Source organism: Falco naumanni, chromosome 3 (assembly GCF_017639655.2).
Source record: "Falco naumanni isolate bFalNau1 chromosome 3, bFalNau1.pat, whole genome shotgun sequence".
In the NCBI taxonomy this organism is placed as follows: domain Eukaryota; kingdom Metazoa; phylum Chordata; class Aves; order Falconiformes; family Falconidae; genus Falco; species Falco naumanni.
Window position 1 is genome coordinate 96,445,119 of NC_054056.1, and position 21,541 is coordinate 96,466,659.

General features: G+C 36.5%; 1 protein-coding gene across 14 annotated transcripts in view; it reads left to right on the top strand.

Moving 5' to 3' along the window:
- OXR1 (oxidation resistance 1) overlaps nucleotides 1–21,541 on the top strand; it is a 285,831-nt gene that overhangs the window by 251,094 nt on the left and 13,196 nt on the right. For 12 of the 14 annotated variants that reach the window (XM_040586186.1, XM_040586192.1, XM_040586183.1 and 9 more), the window contains one exon: nucleotides 2,403–2,565. In XM_040586186.1, the coding sequence (XP_040442120.1) occupies nucleotides 2,403–2,565 (163 nt within the window). Of the gene's footprint in view, nucleotides 1–2,402; nucleotides 2,566–13,644; nucleotides 13,815–21,541 lie in introns of those variants that run through there. The other 2 variants (XM_040586194.1, XM_040586196.1) reach the window with 2 other exon arrangements.

Below are 21,541 nucleotides of genomic sequence, written 5' to 3' on the forward strand. Positions count from 1 at the left end.
ACAAAAAACTTACCAGCTGTCATCTTGTATAAACACCTATGCGCAATGATCAAGTTGCTTTTCCATCTTTTCTTTTGAGCTGAATGGCATAGAATGTCCAGTTGGGTCACTGCAGTTGAGGACAGATATGGATCATTTGGAGAGAGTCCAGAGGAAAGCAGCAAGACTAATTAATGCATAGAAAGTGTAACATATAAAGAAAATTAGAAGTAGGTGGGGTTCTTTAATCTAAAGGAGAAAAGGTTGATACAAACATAAAACTCGTTTCATACTTTAAAGCTGGCTGCAGCAAGAAAGGCAGTAGTCATGTCCACTGTGAATGGACATGTGTAATAGACTGAAATTGCATCAAAACATTTGAGTTTTCAAACAGTGAGAATTGAGTCTATGCTAGTGAATCACTAACTTGCTTTTAAACATCATCCCTGCCACCCTTAAGTGGTGGAGATTATGGTATTTCTTGAGACAAATGTCTGTCATACTGATTCTGATATAGTTAATCCTGCCTGGGCCAGGTGACTTCTTGTGGTGGTGATATCAGCTCAAATTTGATTGTTCAATTCCTATCATATTTAGTTTGAAAACATCAAAGTTTCACGTATGGCAATGATGTCTAGGTCAACTGATTAAAATTACTACTGTCTCTTTGGTTCATTTTCTAAGGTAGCAGAGCAGCACTTATCTTCAGCATAAAGCAGAATTTACCATGTATTTTGGAAGAAATACTTCTTAGTTTACCATCTGTATCTGATCTCCTTGGAAATTACTCCACTGATGAAGGGTTTCTCTTTCTAGCTGCATGGGGAATTAGTAATCAGTTCTTTTTCCATCCAGTGTGTGTCCTATGTTTTTGTACACGGTCACATGTGGTGGTACTGGGGTGTTTGTTTACTTAGCTCAGTGTTAACCTGGCTGAGTGCTACTCTGCTTAGGTCAAAATATTCCACGTCAATTCAGTTGTCTTTGTCGCCTAGAAGTAAGAAAGAGAAAAAAGTAGATGTCTGACAAACCTGTATCATTTCAGTGTTCTTATTCTCAAAAGAGAAGTGCCTTACAGTTCCTTAAACATCATGTTTTATTTACTTTAACTGCTATTACTATACACAATTTCAGGTTCTTAAAAAGTGAAAATTGGTATTTTTTTCTACTTGTAAGACTTTAAAATTGGTACCTCATTCAGAGCATGAGAAGTCTGCAGCTTCTTGTTCTTTGTCATAGAGTTTATCTAGCCATATGCATCTGAAATGTTCTGTTTTCTCTTACTGTCAGAAAAAATTGTCTTTTCTTTTTTTAATCAGTGTTATGCAGGATCCTTAGTTTTAACAAGAGGGACTTGGAATAACTGACCCTGTTGTGAGACTGCTATTACATGCCTGTGTGCTGCATCCTTTTAGACATAGAAGCACATGAATGTTATAGCTGCAGTTCTGAAAGACTTTGCTGTTCTGTATTTTCTTGCTGTTCTTCCAGTATTCGGTTTTGTAAGTAGTAAGAAGGGGGTAGGGGGGCAAAAGGCTAAATATTGTTCTTCATGCTAATCCAGCATGCAGAGTCACTGTAGCGAGTATCTTTGAAGAGAGACATAAAGAATATTCAGACCCTTGGGAACCAGAGCCATAAAGCTCTGAAGCTGTCTTTTCCATGATGAAGAGATCCTAGTAGATTCATTGTATGTCCTTTTTCTAAATGCTCCATCTGTGCACCTACAGGAAATACTTAAACAGTATAGACGGACAACTGTTAGGATTGTAAATAACTTTCTTCTGCGAATTTGGGCATTATGGTTCTCTAGTTTGGAAGAACATTTGTGGCAGATAACTTAAAAGGAGGCAAATTTGAATCTTGGTATGTACTGCAGTTAGAATAGTCTGTAGTTTACGATCTAGCTATATATATGCACACTTCCAGCCGTACCTCTTCATATCGGCAGTAATTCTCCATGTCTGTGTATCTTGGTTACGTGTCTTGGGAATGTTCAGTTCTTCTTCAGGGGTGGACAAAACAGATAGGCAGACATTTTTAAATGACAATTTCATTTCTGTTTTTAAGTTACTTTAAGATATTTAAAAAATATTAGTGTGTTTTTTTTATTTTGGAAGTTATTTCAATTGTAAACAGAAGTTTCCAATAGAAGTGCTTGAAGGACTGTACTTGTGTATGAAAACATAGCTAGTTAATTGCCAACTTGTTTCCTATTTTCCCTCCAGTATCAGCTTCACGTAATTAAAAAGAAAAAAAACCCAGCTAACTAGCTTTTTTCAAATGTCTCTAATATCTAGTAAAACATGAAATAGTAAGTATTTTCACTTTAACCTTAAATACTTCATAATTATTAGGCATGACCCAAAAGATCACAAACTTATCTTGCTTTTCTTTCCTGTATCATTACTTGACTTCTCTAGGACAGATCACTTGTATGTCTTCTTTATCCAGTGGAGTCCAGAGATATATGCAGAAGATACTGGGGAATCTCTTCAGGAACCTGGATTTATAGTGGTGAAAAAAAAGGAAGAGCCTGAAACTAGTGAAGAATCTACTACTGAAGATGCTGCTAAAGAGTGGGAGGTAAGGAAGAACAGTGTCAATGACTCCTTTTTTTTTTTTTTTTAATTAATTCATAGGAATATAGTTAAAATAATGTTAAATACTTTCCAATAAGAAAAGCAATGTACTTAGTCTGCTTACTATGATCATGACTGCTTAATTTATGCCATCCTAATGCTTTGCTCTAGTTCAGGGCAGCATTTCACAATTACAAGTCACTCTTGTATGAAGTAAACTGTAACTTAAAACTCAAAGTTGAAAGGAATGCAAGTACAGCAAAGAAGTTGGAACTTTGAAGCAGACTTAGTTTTCAGTCCAGTAAACTGACAGTGTTCTGATGTTTATTATTCCTGTTATCTAGAATGTTGAATACTTATTGTAAGTTTCAAAACAGGGATGAGACAATAAAAAAAGAAAATTAATCCATTAATGACATGTTTTTCCAATAATCCAGTAACTTCTCATTTATAACTTCTTCATACATTAAGATGCTGTTGCATGGATTTTAGTAATATAATGTAATTGGAACTTTTATTTTCTGTAGTAAACACATTTCTGCCATGTGAATCTGTGTCCACTGTGTTTCTATGGACACATCTTTACATGTCTGCATGGTTTTGTTTTGTAATGTACACACAGTTAAAGCACTTGTAGTCTTGTGCATTCAAGTGTCAGTCAGTCAAAAGTTTGATTCTTGTTATATATATATATATATAGAAGTATCCCATCAGTGCTGTTTAACTTGAGTGTGAGGGCACAATTGCTATCTCTGACTATAAGACTGATTTTTTTTTTTTTTTCTTTTTTCTTCCCCCTCCCTCCTGCCCCACAATAGACAGTGTTGAAGTTAATGACATCCATACTTGTGTTTATATGTAGACTATAAAAGAAATTTTTAAAAACTGGAGTAATCTAACTACGGGTAATAGTTTTCTTCTTAACTCCAAAATTTATAATTGTAGAACTCTGCCTTCAAACTCCTCACTTAGCTGAAGTGTTAGGCTGTGGTTACCAAACAGTATCTATGCAGGTCAGTGATTTTTGCATGGAAAATTTTTGTTTTGAGGCATTGAAATTAGTGTCATAAAAGTATGTCTTTTGAATCTTCATATTTTTAGAGTATATATTGTTTTAGTATTTTTACCAGCAGTGGTTTTTTGTGTTGAGTCTTGCTCAAAGCATTTATAAGTATTTGATGGTTTTTTTGCAACATAGGGATCAGTGGCAGGCAATCAGTATTATGGTTTAACGCACAGTATGTCTGTCTTAGTGAGTGCTTCAGTAACTTTGCATCTTTAATATATTTACAGAATAATGTCCACAGAAAATAATGCAAACTTTTCTTCTGATTAAATGTTAATTTTTAATGAGTAATTTGTGAAAATAGTAGAGGCAGTCCTTGCCCTACATGTATTCAAATCTCTTCAAGTTACTTACTACAGAATGAGGTCATGCCTTCAGCCTTTATTTAGGTCTCCCTTGGAAAAAATTGTAGAAGGCATATTTCAAAAACATTGTTATTCCATATATGGTATGTGAAAATTATGTTGTTTGGTTTGCTTAATATTATCAAATAATAGTTTTCTGGATTTAGAATTTGGTGTGATTAGTGAGATGGATAATTCCTTTTAAAAAAGATGTTATGCAAGTACAAGAAATATGCTAATATGGTCTTCTGTGCATTTTAACTTGACTAATGTGGCTTTTTATGACTGACTTCTAGCACAAATCTGAAAGCTGTTAAAAACTTTTTAACATCAGAAATGTTTGACAGTGCCAGATGGTTCAACCTGTGATTACATACAACTGAGTCTTAGTGGCTCTTAGCATATGTGCTAGGAAGTATCAGTACATACAGGGAGTTGTAGCTGTTGCCATACCAATTATTCCCACTGATTTTTGGTCAGTATTTTGGATCAATATACTTCTTTCATTTAACCCAGCAAGTTTTTTTTCTTTGTCAGCTCTTGACCCAGGTGTAATTGAAGGTAGCAGGTGAACACATCATTGAAACCTCTTTGTGGGTATTGGGATGAAAAATAGGCTGCCTTCTTCAGAACATCATGATGGGAAAAATCAGGGTGGAAAGAAAATGGAAAGCAAAATCTTGATGTACAAATGCATCACTAAGAATTGCTGATTGATGAAAGAGGCAGCTAGTGGAGTGGCTTTCTTTTCAAAAAATGTTCTCTGTGCTGTGCTTGTACAGTATCTTAAAAATGGAGAAACAGGGAAGAGGATTAATGAGTAACCCAGTTATGGTGGTCTGAGACAGCTTTTGCTTCTTTGGTAGTCCTATGTTAACACATTCAGCTGCAGGTTTTTATCAGGAGACTTTAAGGAAAGTCCTTAAAGTCCTTTCCTTTAGTGGAAAAGGAATTACAGGAAGAATGAACAAGCAGAAACAAAGAGCAGTAACATGTGAAACAAGTAATAGGGGTTGGTTTGTAGTTTTATTAAATGGATCAGCGAATAGGACTGGACTCTTAATGTGAACTTAATCTAATTTTTCAGCTGCTTATGCTTTCTTCTTCTACCTGTATACAGAGTAGTCAATTTCCTATCAGCCTTTTCCCTTGAAGCAATCCAGTAGATACAACCTCAACTGACCTAGTGGCAAAGAGATCAAGACTCCTGCCGTCATACCAAACACTAATTTTTACAAATACTGCACTAGATGAAGTGTTCAAAAAAGGAAAATAAAAACCCTACCCACACATCTGGGGAATCCTTTAGCTGATTCTTTTTGTATTATATGCGGCAGTTAATAGATAACTGACTTCAGAAATAACCATGAATCTAACATTACCATCGATAAAAGTGATTAGTTTCATAGTCATTGGTTACTTAGTTCAACACAAACTCTCTGTGGGGTACCTTGTAGCTCCTGTTGCTGATGTTACTCCTCTCTGTCTGCCTTCCTGAGATGCTTCTGCCTGTGCCCTTGGTAAAGCTTTCTAAAGGATAATTTTTCTGCTTAAGATCAGTCCATGCTAAAGACTTGTCTCTGGAGTCTACTAGAAATTTATAGACAATAATTTTATTTTATTTATTATGTAAGAAATTAAATAGTGTTGCCAGGTTCTTGGCGGTGCTATCCCCATCTATTTTCGTCCAGTATCTCTTCTACCTTCTTGTACTTGTATACCTGGCATACATCAAGAAAGAATGTGTTTTGGGTTGGGTGTGGGGAAGGGGGGTTGGTTTGGTTTTTTTATTGTCCATACTGAGCCTTGGAGCTATAGAGGTCTATTTATCGTGGTACTCATTTTTTACTTGATGTAAGTTCAATGGCTTTCTTTATCTGTTAGGTTTCTAAACACTGTTACTTATTAGCACTATGTGCTGATAAACAAATGCTTTCTCCAAAGCATATTCTGTACTTACATCTAAACATGGCAGGATTTGACAGCAAGCTGGCAGGTTCTGTTCTGTGGTACCTTGGAAACAACTTCCATTGGTACTAACCAAACTAATTTTCTTTCCTTTTCAAGTTAGAGTTGTGTGTATAGAAACTAATGACACAGCGTTAAGATAGCTGCTAGATAGCTGCTGATGCATTAACATCATTTTGGTGCCAATTAGTACTACAGATTGAAAGCATTAAAAAGTAGTCACCTGGTGTGGGTAGAGGCATGGTACGACAGTGTTTGAAAGCAAGGGTGGGTCCTGAAGCACTGCTAATCAGGTTGGTCTTATGATCAAAGAAGTTTTAAGATGAGTGAAAAAGAAAAACTGCTTGAACTCTCCTATGGTTTCCAAATCCTGGTTGAGAAATGAGATTTGAAGTAACACAACTATTACCTGTTTCTGTAAAATAACAGCTATTAGTTTCTTATGTCTGCATAAAAGATTGGTTTTCTAAAAGAGGTGTTGTTGATGTTCCCTGTAAAGTATAAATGTTATTCTATTGCATATACATTTTAAAAAATGAAAAACACACAAAAAACCCCAGTAATCGGAGCAGAAACTATGAACCACACCTGGTTATAGAACAACTTGAAGTAAGATTTTAAGTGCTGCCCCCAGTATGCATTATTTTCTGTAACCTTTCTTGCAAATTCTAACAGTTTTAATGCAGGGAGAAAATCTGCATTCTTTACAAAAAAAAAAAAAAAAGTAGGAGTAGGAAGTGAAAGCTTTGTGATTCATCAATCCCAGAAATTCCAATTATCTGGTTATTCTACTACTGTTTTCCTAAAATGGATTGTAAGACTTTGACAGGCTTGTTTCCACTGCTGTTGCTGTATGAAGTGGCAGGTGGCATTTTGAAGTTGACCATTGGAGGTAAAAGACATGGAAAACAAGTACTCATGTAAAATATCATTAACCATATTGGGGTGTTAAATGAGGCAAATCAACTTTCCACTGAACTTATGTACTCATAGAAAGTGCTTATAAGTTCAAATATTCTTCTACAGAAATTGACATGCACATGTAAAAAATCAGTTCAAATCTTTAAAGAATCAATTTATCATATCGGGGAAGAAAGACAACTGAAACTAATTTTCCAAGCAAGGTTTTTAGTTTTAATACTACACACAAAGGAAATAGCTATGCTCTAACAGTTTAACACAGGGAGGAGCGTATTAGAAGGGAAACAATGGAAATAATGACTCGCATAAGAAACTTCAGTGTGTAAAAGAGAAATGATGGAATTTGTGCTTTCCCATGTGAGTTTTATCATAGTTTTTTGCATCTTCTATTTGTATCTAACTAAAGGACTAGTTGGTCTCTTGTGGGGGGAAGGGGAGAATAAAAAGAAATTACAGAGATCCAGAATACCTTAATTTGCTTATTTAACGTTTCACTTGGTCTGCGAGACTAATTCTCAAAGTTAATGACATTCCTTGAATAATAAAGGGACTTGGTTTGTTGTATTCTATAAGTAGTTAACTTATTTTGATAGGGAGCTGGAAAACAGATCTACTATTATATTGACTGTATGTGTATAAATGCATTTTTTATTTCTGTATGTAATAATGACTTACTGAAATGGACCGCTAATCTAGCTTTTAGATTCCAGTTGTGAATCTAGAACAATGTAGTACCTTACATACTGTTTTCAGCTGTTAAGTGTCATTATTATCATGCAGTATTGGAAGTACAGGATTTATGGTGATAGAACAGATCTCTGATCATCAGACAGAGTATTAATGCAGAAGAAAAAAATAATTACTGAATGTGGCCACAGCTAAATGTTTCAGAGGTGTTAAAGAAATTTCATCTTGGGCACTTGTGAAGAAAACAGTTAAGGATATAATTTTTTTATTTAAGCCCAAAATCTGCTAAGGAAACAGAAGAATTGCTCTGTGCTAAATAATTCTTAATTATTTAAAATGTTGATACTTCCTTCCCTCCTCCTGTTTCCCCCTGTCATTTGATCTTATTCATTGCTATTATTCAGGATTGAGTCGTACTTCAGGTCCACATAAATCTAAATATTCATCCACAAGACATTTGAAAACAGGAAATTTGTTGTCTTGGGACCTGCAAGCTGGTCTTAAAGTAGTTGGAAGCTCATCTGCTTTATTGTTTCTGTTAGCTTGTCAACTGTTTGGAGAATACAGAAAATTAGTTTGATTTAAAGCTTTCTAAAGTTAACTTCCAAAACAAATCATGAGTTAATAGATATTTGCAAGTTACTTTTTCCAAGATTCACTGGGTCATGTTCTGGACTTGCGTTTCATAATTTTTACCTTTTGGTTTTGCATTTTAAATTTCTGTAGAAAGTGCAATGCTTCCAGAAAGCAGAAGTCTCTTGTAACTCACTTTCGAACTGAATTTCAGTTGGAACTTTTAGACTTGTTCTGAAAGCGTTTACTAGATCAAGCCATTAGTTGCAAATGAAGTTACGCCTTCCTGAAATGGTATTTGGGTTAGATGCTCAACATTTCAGTGTTAACAAAACAGTAACTTCTGAGTTTCTTAGAATCCTGTGTCTGCCTATTTGTAGAATCATGAAGGTCAGAAACAGTGATTACGTCTCCTGGTCAGGAAACATCAGAAAGAAGTTTTTCAAGATTGGAGTACTGGATGTAGGTGCTTAAGTTCTTTATTGGATCTGAACTGTAATCTACATTTCTGTATTAAAATAGTCATTTCAGTATGCACTGCTGTCTTAATCGGATTTTTTTCTATAAATTGGTTTCCATTCCCTACTCTATACTTCAGTGCTTGGATACTAGTGAAACTAGTTGTCTCTTTGTTGTGTCTTACATTATAAAATGTGGTTTAATCACAATGCTTTATGACAAGCTGGATAATACTGGATCACTAGAGAGAAGAGAAAGCCTGAAAGTTGTAGACTTCTTAAATGAAACTGCACGCAGCGTAAAAAGATGCACCACAATTAAGAGTCCTCAAAATAAGAATATTTTTCCAATATGTTTTTGAAAGGTCATCACTTTATGATACTACTTTGAATATACAAGCTAGATAATTGTTGGCTTTTTACATTGTGCATTGCCTGTTAAGAAATTGGTTGTGTCATTATGCATGTGTTGCTGTGCGTTAACAAGTATGTTTGATAGGCTTTGCTGTTGTGCTGGAGGATGAATGTCTCTTGAATTTCAGCTGTCGTGCAATACTAGAAATGTTTCTGTCAATTTATTGTGGGTGGAGAGAGACTAATGTCCATTAACATAATGCCAGCGCTCTTTGTAGAGACTGGTAATATTCATTTGTGCTTTTGTAATTAACTCGAGCAAATACTGTACTCTCAACTTCATGCATGGGGTATTTCTTGCTTTGCTCTATTAATTTTCTCTACTTAATCTATTTGGAATCTGTTTATAACTTGCAAGTGAAAATTCAGATGTTTTCACTACTTGGAGCTGTCCTGTAGTTGGAATCATGAATGTGGAATTGTAATGGATGGTTATTTCATGTATCAAATAGAAGTGGGGCAGTCCCTCTGCTAAAAGTCGAAGTGGAATCGCTCAACTAAAAAGCTTGTACTTTTGGGACTCCTAATGGTTTTCAGCGTAGCTCTTGAAATTCCTGAGGAAAATTTTGTGGCTGGAAAAAGCTTCTTTTTTTGCCTTCCCATAAATTGTTGAAAGGAAACAAAGGTTGACTTCTCAAATTAGACTTCCTTTCTTATGGAAACATTATCAGGCAACTAAGCAGCTGTGCCAGTCTGTGTTGTACTAGATAGACCGCAGGAGGTGGATTTTCATGCTGTTTAGAGTGTTGCTTGTAGCCCTAAAGGGGAAAGGGATCAGACTTCAGTTAGCTGTAATGCCATGTTAGCTTCGCCTGCAACAACTTCTACAAAGATCCAGTTATTCTAGAAGAAAAGGTATTAGGTTTGCACAGGAGCCAGTACCTGATTTTTAGGTTTTTTCTTTAGTTTTTAATTGCATTCTAAATTCAATACTCCTGAACTTGGTACCTTTTTTTTTTAAGTCGTCTGAAAGGCTCTTTGTGCCAATAGAACTTGTCTGCATTGTATTAAAAACAAACCAGACCTTAATTCCGCTGACTTTTGTATGCCTTTTATCATTAAATTAGGAAACTGCCTGTCTTTAACCTATTGGGGTTCCTTCCCAAGGTACCAATTTAGCATCTAAATTAGGTGTCTTCCTAATTTTGAAGTTCTTGGCAACTTGTACCCTAAAACTGTAATGCAAGGAGTAAGCATACAGGATGTACATCTTTTATCAGAGCTGTAAAATGCTATTCTAAAGTTAAAAATACTTTAAGACTGTAACAGAGTTTATAATTCTAGAGTTGTTTTTGGTCATATTATACTAACGTGTATTGAAATTATGATATTTTAAACACTACTTGAGGCAGCTTTTGTTTTTTTCCTTTGGGCTCTTTGATGGGAGTTTTTATTATAAACTGTGAAACATGCCTGTGAGATATAATTAAATAGCAATCTCATCTCTTTAAAAAATACATTTGAACAAGTAGGCTACTGAAAGTGAAACTAATGTCACTGCTTATTGATTTGCTTTGAAACAAATCAATACAACAGCATAAGAACAAGCTTTCTTTTTGTCAGTCAAAAAAGCAAGTGAGTTAAGAATTGCACTGAGATGCTTGAGTTGCACAAACTGGTTCCTGCAATTTCTGCTTTTCTCAATTTTCAGGGCAGCTTCTGAAAATGGGAGTATTAAATTCTGAGAGTAATCTTATTTTATGCATATGCCTCATACATAATCTTCTCAGGAGATGCTTGGGGATGCTTATCTTAAGTGCACCACATTTGTGACTTTTCATCACAAAACCTGGTCACCTACATTACTGTTTCACGTGAAATCAACAGCAAGTTCTAAATAAACTGCATAATTATGCTCCCCTACCCCCAGTATCTCTCCGGGCTAACCTCCCTCCCTAAAGAGGGAAGGAGCAGGGGAAATAAGTTACTTCTTGCTAAGTAACACGCTCACAAAGTATGCATGTTAAATATAGGGACTGTAGAATTCAACATCACAACTTTTCTGTCATTGTGGTATCAGAACATTGTGTTAGCTACTGGGTGAAACAGAATAATGCAGTCTAATCAAACTGCAAAGATGTTCTTTCACACCCAGCACCCAACCTGCCTACTCAAGTTTAGAGTTATTGTACTTACTATCCTGTTTCAGGGTTATGACATCTTGTGAGCTGATAACTTAAATCTGGTATGGCATAAGGTATAAACTAGATAGTTGCTTTGGAGTGGAAATAAGACCTTTAAGTTGTACCTATATTTGTTGGCACTCTCCTTTTTTCCAAAAATCTTGTGATTTTCTGAAACTCATTACTGAAAGGACTGCGCTTCTGCCCTGACTGTTGATTGTGTGGAGTTTTAGCTTGGTTACAAACTAACAATGATAATAACAAGATTATCATTCAATGTAATTAGATACTTTGTTTTGCTCGGTTGTTTCTGTAGCGAGTAGGTGAATGTTCTTAAGTGTTAGCTGCTGCTCTGCACCTGTGTTGAGTCTGAGCTGGTATTCCTCTCTAGAATCTTTTTAATTAATAACTTTCATGGCAAGGCGTATATTAATTAACAAGATATGATGTTCTGATTCAAATAAACAGTTCAGTAGTATAAACCATAAATGCAAAAATAGAAAAGGGCAGCTTATTTGATTTATCCTTAATTAAAGGACAGGATACAGTGTCTTGTGTGAAGTTTTTTCTCTGGCTAATAGAAATAAATCTTCCACCAATTTGGGAAAAAGACTGTTAAAGGGCTGGGGTGGAGGTCAGTCACAAAAGAAAGCTTTTGAAATTAAGTCTGCACCGTTTCATGATGATGCTGAGGCTCTCCTGACCTGCTTTCTACCCACCCTCCTCCAGTAGATGCTCCCAGCTGCAGGGCAGCTACCAGCTAGTGGGAGTAGCTGCTGCTGGAAGACTGAACATCAAAACAGACTGGCAGGAGGTCTGCTCTAGAGAGTTACTAGTGCATTTATTCCCACTAAACTTTGAACGTCTAAGTAAAAAAATTGAATTGTCAGATCTAACAAAGTAGTTTATTGCTGTCTTTTCTTTTGAGCAAACTTGTTAAATCTTTTTGAGATTTAGGAGGAGCCAGTTTTATGCTCTCTAGAGAAGCCAAAAATTGCCAAGTTGTTTGAATTGTTTAAATGTTGTAGAATAAAAAATTGTGTGATGGCTTAGACCCTTTTCTTCCTCCCCTAGTTTTAGAGAAAGAAGTATATTGGCAAGTGTTAGGGAGGAATTTGGTTTTTTGGGGGTGGGGTGGTGGGGTGGGAATGATTGATGGGGGAAGACTGCTGAACTAAGCTGTGGGGGAGCTGGTTGTGGGTCTAGATTTTGCTTCGGGGCTTAAAGTTGCATGTCTAGAGACAGGTTTTCTGCATACTCTCCGTTCCTTTCAAATTTGCCAGGTGGGGCAGGAGGAGACTGCAACTTAGATAATTTATAATATTTTTTTATTAATATTGATTGTAATTTTTTCATTTTAAACGATGTTAAGTCTCTCCATTTTTTTGTTCTTGTTTTACCTCAGTATTAGCTTGCTTACTTAAAAACCAAAATCAAATAGACATATAGTGTGTTGTTTAATCTTACACCCTTTGACTGTGTATCTAGTGTATTATTGTGTATATAGTATATTATTGAATTTCCTAAATCCCAGCTTTAAATGTCCCAGTGATAAAAATGTTCTTACTTACTGTCTTAATAATTCTCCTAAGTTGGAACAAATGAGTTACTGACTCTTGAGAAAGGTTGTAAACTGAGGTGTTCCAGGACAAGTTCTGGTACTAGTTTTCTCTGCTTGAGCATCTTGGCTTTTAGATTGCAGTGCAACAGCAGGAGCTTTAGTGTTGCAGCACTGCCCTGGCCTATTTAATGCTTTTACCCAGGACTCGGAGCACTTGGTGGTTTTGGAGGGGTGGGGCGGTGGAGGTGGAAAAAGCCTCCATGTGCTACTACAAGGAAATTCTGAAAGGATTGCTGTGCACATTACTGTTGCACGTGCCTGTTCTTTTAAACAATCTTCTTTAAGGAGAAAAAAAAAAAATCATGATTCCAAAAATACTTTGTTGCTGAGACTAGCATTTAACCCATACAGCAAGTTCAGCTTATAGACAAAAAAAAGGATTCATTTTCTTTTTGTAGCTTTAAAAAAAATATGAAAATGCAGGGAGACTAACAGTTACTGAATGCTTTAAAACGTTTTGTATTAAAAAAAAAAAGCCAAAAAACTTAACTGACCACCTTTTTAATTGGTTGTGGACTCTAAGGCTGACAGGCTTTATGTGCAGCTGTCAACATAACTAAGACAAACTTATTTTAATATTGGGTGCAAATTTGTTGCCATTAGAACTTGTTTATGAATAATGTATTGTGTATTATAGTGTAACAGAATATTGCAAGCAGTCCTTGGGGATTATTTTGTGTTGTTCAGTATTGTGTAAGAAAAATTGTTCTGTATCTTTAAATACTTTAGCCTTTTTAACAAACTAGTCCTCTGCAACCACACTTGAATACAGGAAACCTTTATTCTTCTGTATCGTCATCATTTGCGATACATCCCCCTACTGTACACTCGTTCATTTGTTCCCTGCCACGTCAGTCAAATGTGTGTGTCTAGCAAACTATCCTGTCACCATCGTGGGCTTCTGCCTGTGCCTGGAACTGACAGCAGGTACAGAGAATGCTTTCAAACAGCTTTGAATGATTGGTTTTTTTCCAATTTCTTTTTTTAGTCTCGTTTTAATTTTAGAAGGGAAATGTCTCGTCTGTGGTATGGGAAGAAGGGAAGAAAGCACCAGCCAGTAAATCATAAATATGCTCTGGTAATTTTCAGTGCAGTATGTTCATGTCTGTTATTGCTTTCTTGTGATGTTGTGGTGCAGAGACAGTTTCTGGAAGTTTAAATTTTGGATGTGTAAACAGGATGCTAAGTCACAAATTTTCATTACTTTTAGGTACATAACCTAATTGCTGGTACTCCACTGGCGTTAGATGAAGAGAAGCTACTTTGAGCATTAAGGGGTGTAGCATTTTTAGGGTGATTTGTTTGTTGGTTTGGGTTCCCCCCCCCCCCTTAGTATATTGCATTTGTTCAACAAAAAATGTGATTTATAGCTAAATACTGTGAACAACTGTTTAATTGGCATTTAATTACACCAGTGTAAACCTCCTGAGTTACCACTTGATTATACCTTCTTATAAGTCATTCGACCATATGAAGGTCTGATAATTCTTCCAAACTGATGGAGATGAATATGCTGTAGTCCCACTCTAGCATTTGTAATGAAGCAGGAGACCAGTACCACTATTTTTGCTGTTTGATTTATGAAAGTAACTGTGCTGGTTTTTTCAGTGTTTTTTTTTCCCCCAAAAGACTTGCATTTGTGGTAGTATGTAAAGGAAGTGGAAGTCTCAGAGAGACTTGCAAAACAATAACATCTTGGGGGTAGGAAGGAAGTGATCTTGAAAATATACTTGTTGTGCTTGTACCAGCTGGTAGATTGGAAGATATTTTTCATTCAGACTCTGCCTGTGACAGGCTTTTTATCATTCAAGAGTTATAGGTCTCCGGGTTTGGATGCATACTTCTTTCAGAGGTGCTTTTGACTAGTTTTTATTTTGATCTTTATTTGTAGTCAGCTTACTTGCAGAATATGAAGTTATCATGTGGCAACAGCTGGTTCTGTAAACACTTGTTCCTAACAAACAACATATTTGTGACATAATAGGCTTTTAATTTTCCTCTTTGGCAATGGAATGTAGAATGGAAATGAAATTCCTAAATTAACTCAAATGTAACTTGAGCATATCCTGTAGCACTGTAAAAGGTATCTGAAGTTTACTCAGAATGTTTTCTTCAAAATATATACATTTATATATGCAGACATACAGCTATATCTTGCCCAGCTAATAAAAAGGTAGTTGTATCCCTTGTTACAATTATTTCCTTAGGTCCAACACTTCATTTAAACCAGAGTCCAACTACACTAATAAATCGCATTAGTTATTGACTTTTAAGGAGAGATTGAACTGAAGAAGACTGTACGAGAATCTTCTTTCTGCAAGAGAGGTAGAGAATAGGTATTTTAATATAGAAAACAAGTCAAATCAGAAAAAAAGGATATAGAAGTATCTACAGATGGCAATATTCTTTTAAATGTTATTGTGTTAACAAGACATGTCTATTCTTCAAGTTGGGTCTTTTCCTTCCATGAATGATCATAAAGCTAATGAGCAAGTGGAACCTTCTTAGAGAAAAGAGGGAAAGGGTATTGGTACCTTCTGTGTTATGCAAGATGAAGTGGGATGCATATTGAAAAGACTGGCAGCTTATATGAAGTACAGGGTTTTGACTAAATGGTCCATTAGTGCTTTTGGATGAAAAACCATCTGACATGAAATAACGTAATTGCTGGGTCAAATGGAGTGATACTATGAAACAAGAATGCTTTCCTGAAGCAACTATGTCACCCTGGATTGTTTACCTGAAAAGCATTTATTTTTGTAGTGATAAATTTGGGCTGAGCATTGTAGGAGTTCAATGCTTTCCCAGGATAAGTGTTCAAAATTTTGTTGACTAATCAACACATTATGCTCCCCCTTCAAAAAAACAGTAATGTTTGTTTCCCACTTTTTTGGTAAATCTGTTTGGTATTTACTGCATCTCTTTACTGGCATGTCTTTTGTTTACAGTACCATAAGCTTCTAGAATGTCAAAAATGCAGGCAGCCATTCTTTCTGTCAAAGCACTTTAGACAAAAGACATCAGGCAATCAAAGAGAACAAAAGGTGATTGCTGCCTTTGGGAATACTTGTCCAAATGTTTTGTAAAACTTCCATACGCAGCATATCCAAAGGGGACAAAACCAACAGAACCTTACCTTTGGCTTTTATATTCTTAAGATACTATTCAAAGGAAATTAAAGTGGTGTCGGTTTTAATAGCTTGAATGATTTGAGACTTGCACAACTTCTGTAGTTCTTGATTTAATGGTTAACTGTAGTTGTTAGGCTAATGGCTGTATTCTTTGGCTATTATGGAGGTATAATAGGGGCTTACATTTGAAAGATGAGAATTTAGTACTTAATCCGTGTGTATGTCAGAACTGCAAGGTTGCATCAATCAGACAATACTGCTGCAAAGACCTTTTTACAGTCAGCTTTCCATACTAATTTTGGTTTGGAGTAATAGAGTGAACTGATGAACTGAGACTCTTTAAAACAAAAAATGCAGAGTGTAATCCAGTACTCTTACACTGGTCACTGAGCCTAGAACCTTTCCTCAATGACAGATATTTGCCATAACAACTGTCCTAAATACTTACGGGGTTTATGCATCATACCTTGACTGATCTTCCATTTAATTATGTTATTTCTGTTTTTAATAATTGTGAAATATTAGGCCTCACTACAAATGCAAAGTATGGTAGCAGATGAACATTTGGAAAAGTGGATTATAGATTGAAAGAAAACAAATGAGTAGAAGCTTAGATTTTATCTGTCAACAGTTTTTAATGATCTGTGCAATCTGACGTTGATCCTTTTTCTGATTTAAGATACAAATGTTCCCATACTGGGCTGTAATTCAGTTACCTCCTTTAAATATGTGCAGCATTTCCTTTTCATACGTGAGAGGATCTCTGTGTGGCACTATCAGAAGTGAGATGTAACCTTTTTCAGCCTGCCTTCTGGATTGGCTGCTTGAGGTTAGGCACCAGGTGCTATGTTTTCAGCAGCTGAACATCTGGTTTCTCTGCTTGCTCGTGCTGAAACTTACTTAAATTGGTTTGCAAGAGAGCTGGGTTTTATTGGTAATGGTGCTACAGATCTTTTTTTCTTTGGACAAAGTGAGTGAAATCACATGACCTGCCTCTGTAAGGAAGTAACTTTCATAAATCTAATTCTTAGTTCTTTGCACAGACATCCTAAACTTTGTTTAATGTTTGCCCATGTTAAATTTGGTTTTCTTGCAGGTGTTATTATATCTCTCAAATTAAGGATTTCTCGTATCTTGAAAAAAATAGCTTGTTATAAAGGTTTCCAGGCTCTGTATACTTTGTGTGCTACAGGCTTTGATTGCTTTCATCTCAAGTTCATTTATTAATTCTGGTTATTGCAGATACTTTAATTTATCTTCGCTATATGTTAATTATGGCTTGGCACAGTTGCTGTGGGCTTAGGGCACTTCCAGGCAGATTCTTAACAGTCCATCCTGCAGAAGAGCTGTGCAGGCAGTGTGGATCACAGGGAGATTGTTGCTGTCATGTATTGTACTCAGCTCTTCTGTCCCTGCTCTGGAAAACATACTGGTCTGCAGAACAGTTCAGAAGGCCAGTTTTAAAGATGTTGAAAGAGAGAAAGAACTGCTGTGCCAGCCAACCCAGGGGACTGCTGTGATTCTCCAGTCCCTTTCCTCTGCTTAAAATGGATAGCTCCTGTACCTTCTCTTCCTTGTCACCAGTAGAGTGACAGGGAGATGAGTTGGCTGAAAACAGCAAGAGGCAGAAAATGGTAAGCTTTGTAGGCATGCTTGTTAAAAATTAACCAAATTAAATTAGTCGTAGTTTTTTCAGAATGATACCTTGCAACTGTCTAAGGTGGTAAACCTCATGTATTAATGTATTATTGTAATGTAACCAGTATGTCCCAAATAATAGTATTTATGATGGAGAAGATTGCTTCTTCAACATTATTTCTTTCAAGTGATGTCTAACGTTTTTGGGAGGAAACTAAATTTGTCTGGAAAAAAAAAGTTACTGTTTCTCTTAAAATAGTCATAACAGCATTCAGTTCAGAAGTGTACCTTTTATTTTTTGTTGGAGGATATTTACAGCCCTTAAAAAGAGACTGACCCTTTCTCCCCCCTCCCCATTTACTGATGAATTGGGGATGGACTGATATCGTGGAGTGACTTTGTAAATGGCTGCATAAAATTACGATGGCATTTTTTTTTTTTTTTTTCAATTAAATGTCCTGGAAAGGTGAGACTTTGACTTTCAAGAAATAATACTGATGAAGCTTGAAGTTCACCAGATTTTACACAGTTGTATTAAGATTCAAAATAAAATTGTTCAGCTTTCATTTTTGTTAAATATTTGAGTCTTATTTCATATTTACAGTTAATAATGAGGGTATAGATAAGTTATGCTGAAGAGAACAGTTTATACCATTATGCTTTCTTCATTCTTATCTTTCAGAAGCACTGTTCAGCTCTGATAAGACCCTCCCTTTCTCTAAGGAGACAGAGTTAACAAGTAGCTGAAACTGAAAGTTTAGCTGTGCTTGATTTGAGGGCAGCACTTACACCACCCTGTTAGCGAACACGCATTATGTGCATGTGTGTTGGCCGCTTGTGGCTTTGTTAAACTGGGAGGAATGCCTCACCGGTGTAAGCAGTTTTCATGTTTATAGCTGTGTATAGCAGATTTGATATAACCAGTGGCTGAAAGGGCTGATGTGTCACCATCTGCATGGGTAACTGTCCACTGCTCACTGTGTATGCCAGTGTAGCTTGTAAGAGTTATATACTCTGACATACTTTCAGAAAAACAAAGTTTAGAAACATGAGTTTCTCCTAAAGGAGAATCCTAAGCCTCTTGATAAGTTGACTCATTAGTAAGCAAATGCTCAATTTGACTCACTGCATTAAATATTAAAGCTGTTGTGTGTTCTGCTAAGTAGTTAACTGACCTGTACAAGTTGTGGAGTCAAGCCAAAAGGCATTCGCAGTACAAGTCATAAAAGTCATTCCATGTTTTCTCATCAACGTTGCTATTATGAATAGAGCAGATAGTATTAGATCTGTAAGGATATTAAGTATTAGATCTCTGAGGGCCATGAGATGATCAGAGGGCTGGAGCACCTTTCCTATGAAGACAGGCTGAGAGAGCTGGGGTTTTTCAGCCTGGAGAAGAGAAGGGTCTGGGGAGACCTTCAGGTACCTAAAGAGGTCCTACAAGAAAGCTGGAGAGGGACTTACTACAAGGGTCTTCAGTGATAGGACAGGGGGTCATGGTTTTAAACTGAAAGAGCATAGGTTTAGATTAGAAATTAGGAAGAAATTCTTTGCGAGGGTGGTGAGACAATGGAAGAGGTTGCCCTGAGAAGTTGTGGCTGCCCCATACCTAGGAGTGTTCCAGGCCAGGTGGTATGGGGCTGTGAACAACCTGATCTAGTGGAAGGTGACCCTGGCCATGGCTGGGTCATGATCATTAAAGATGATCTTTAAGGTCCCTTCCAACCCAAATCGTTCTGATTCTGTGATATATACCATGTAATTCCAAACTTTATTAGCCCTTGGAATTGTCCTGTGGTAGGTTGTTCCAAGTTCCTAAGCAGAATCATTTTTGCCCTGAAGCACGCTAATCTGGCTATACATGTTATTTGTCTCTGTCTATTCCAACCAGTGCTTAGACTTAGAATAAAAGGTTTAGCTGTTCTTTGTTCCTCCTGCATTCTTTTTGAAGCAGAAAGGAGCCAGAGAGAACAGAGGGTCCTTCAAGAACCCGATCCTGAAAAAGGTAGCTTTGTGTGTCAAGGAAATGCATGCCAGTACAGCATGGTGAATAGAGCGCAGTAAATAAAGCACATAGCATAGTCATACAGGCCTGCACTTTAATCCTGGGCAGAATACTTAGATTGCTATAGTTCTGAGTGATTTGGAAATTTCTGTGTAAGGGCATGGACTGTGTTGGAATTTGGAAAGCCTTGTCCTATACTTTAAGGACTTAAATGCAAGACTTCGTCCAGATCAGTTCAGGACCTTGCTCAGTCAAACTTTGAAAGCCTCCAAGGGTGAAGATTCTACAGCATTCCTGGGAAGCTTTTTCTAGTCCTTAACTATTGTTAACATCAACCCTCTGAGCCCAGTGGTCCCACCAGTTTTTCAGCCTTGTTCTTCATGCATTTGATACGTAACTGTTTTGATTGCAAGGCTGCTATAGGATAGAATCAAAAGCCTTGATGAAACACAAATGGCATCCACTGCTACCTGCCCAAAAATGAGAGAAGTGTTACTACAAAGAAATACTCTGTACTGAAAACACAGTCCAATATGATGCATACAAAACCTGTATGTCTTTCAGGAATGAAAGACCTTGCTTTCCAGATCTCTTAATACCCTATGAAAAACTAATGAAGTTCTGTGTTTAAGAATGAAAGCTCAAAGTGGAATAAGGTAGAAAGTAGCTCCTGAAATGATCAGGAAAACAGACAGCTGATGTACAGATGGGGGGCAAGGGAAGAAAATAATAGGTGTATTTAGCTTGGTGAAATAGACTAGAGGATTAATATCATATAAGGAAGCAAAATGAAGAAATTTTGATAGAAGAGGAAACACAGCATAAGCAGACTATGAATTAAACCAGGTTATAAAACAGAATAAACTTCTCACTAATACTGCTGTTTCAAAACAGCTCCCTTAAGACTGGCAGGGACAAAATGCTAGTTGTTTTCAAGATATGTCTCAATCGGTTCCTGAATAAGTTGCAGAAGGTAGCTATTAGTAGGCTTAGACATACATAACTTCAGGATTCTGTTGCTCATTTAATCCTCAAGTACATAGTCTTGTCCACTGCAAGGCAAAAGTAAAACATGTTGACTTAAACCATCAGCATTTTATAGGTGGTCAGGTACAGTAGCTGTTGCGGTATCATAATGTATTAAGTGTATTAAAGCCTGGTTTGGTGATGAGTGGGTAACTTTGAGATAATTTGTCTTGAGGTTTACTCACGGAATTTGGTATGCATTGTATACTTACCATAAGCAGTGGGTTTGAAAGGGGGGATTCCTTGCCTTTAATTTTTCCATTAATAGTTTGACAGTCTATGACATGCTATTTATGGGTTTGTCACTGCATGCTAATGGTCTGCCACAATGCAGGCTTTTGTTCACAAAACAAATGTAAAGATGTAATGTGATGGTGTGCAACAGGCTCAGTATACCAAAGAGGAGTTATTGTGTACATACTTGGATAAGTATTCATGTTTGTCTTGGGTAAGAAATTTATCTAAATACCTTGTGCACACTTTTATGAGGGTTGCAAGCACCCCTATGGCATATGAAAAGGTGTGTCAGATCTTGATCACTGAGCAAAAGGGTTGATAAGCAGTTCCCAGGTGCAGAATGGTGGTAGAATATGCATTTTTGACAAGTTGAAAGCAAGAGGGCATTGGCTATAGAATTGTCTGCATTGCAGTATGTGAAATAGCAACTATATAATGGTGTGGGGGATTGATTCCCCATGCCAGAATCTCCTTATGTAACCACTCATTTATGGCCCATTGTAAGTTAACTACTGCCTCTCATGTAAGGGGCTGAACTTAAAGAAGCATCAAGGGTAAAGGGTCCAGTCCTCACATTGTTGCATTTTCAGGGTTGCATTCATAAGGTGTTGGTATAAACGATGTAATTTGCAATGAACTGTCATAGCAAATAAAAAGGACAAAACTGCACTACCACTTATATGCTTGAGTCGGATACTGCTAAAGCTTTATGTATAGCTGCTTGATTCAGAAAATGCACAAACCAATGCAACTTCCAACAACGTTCTT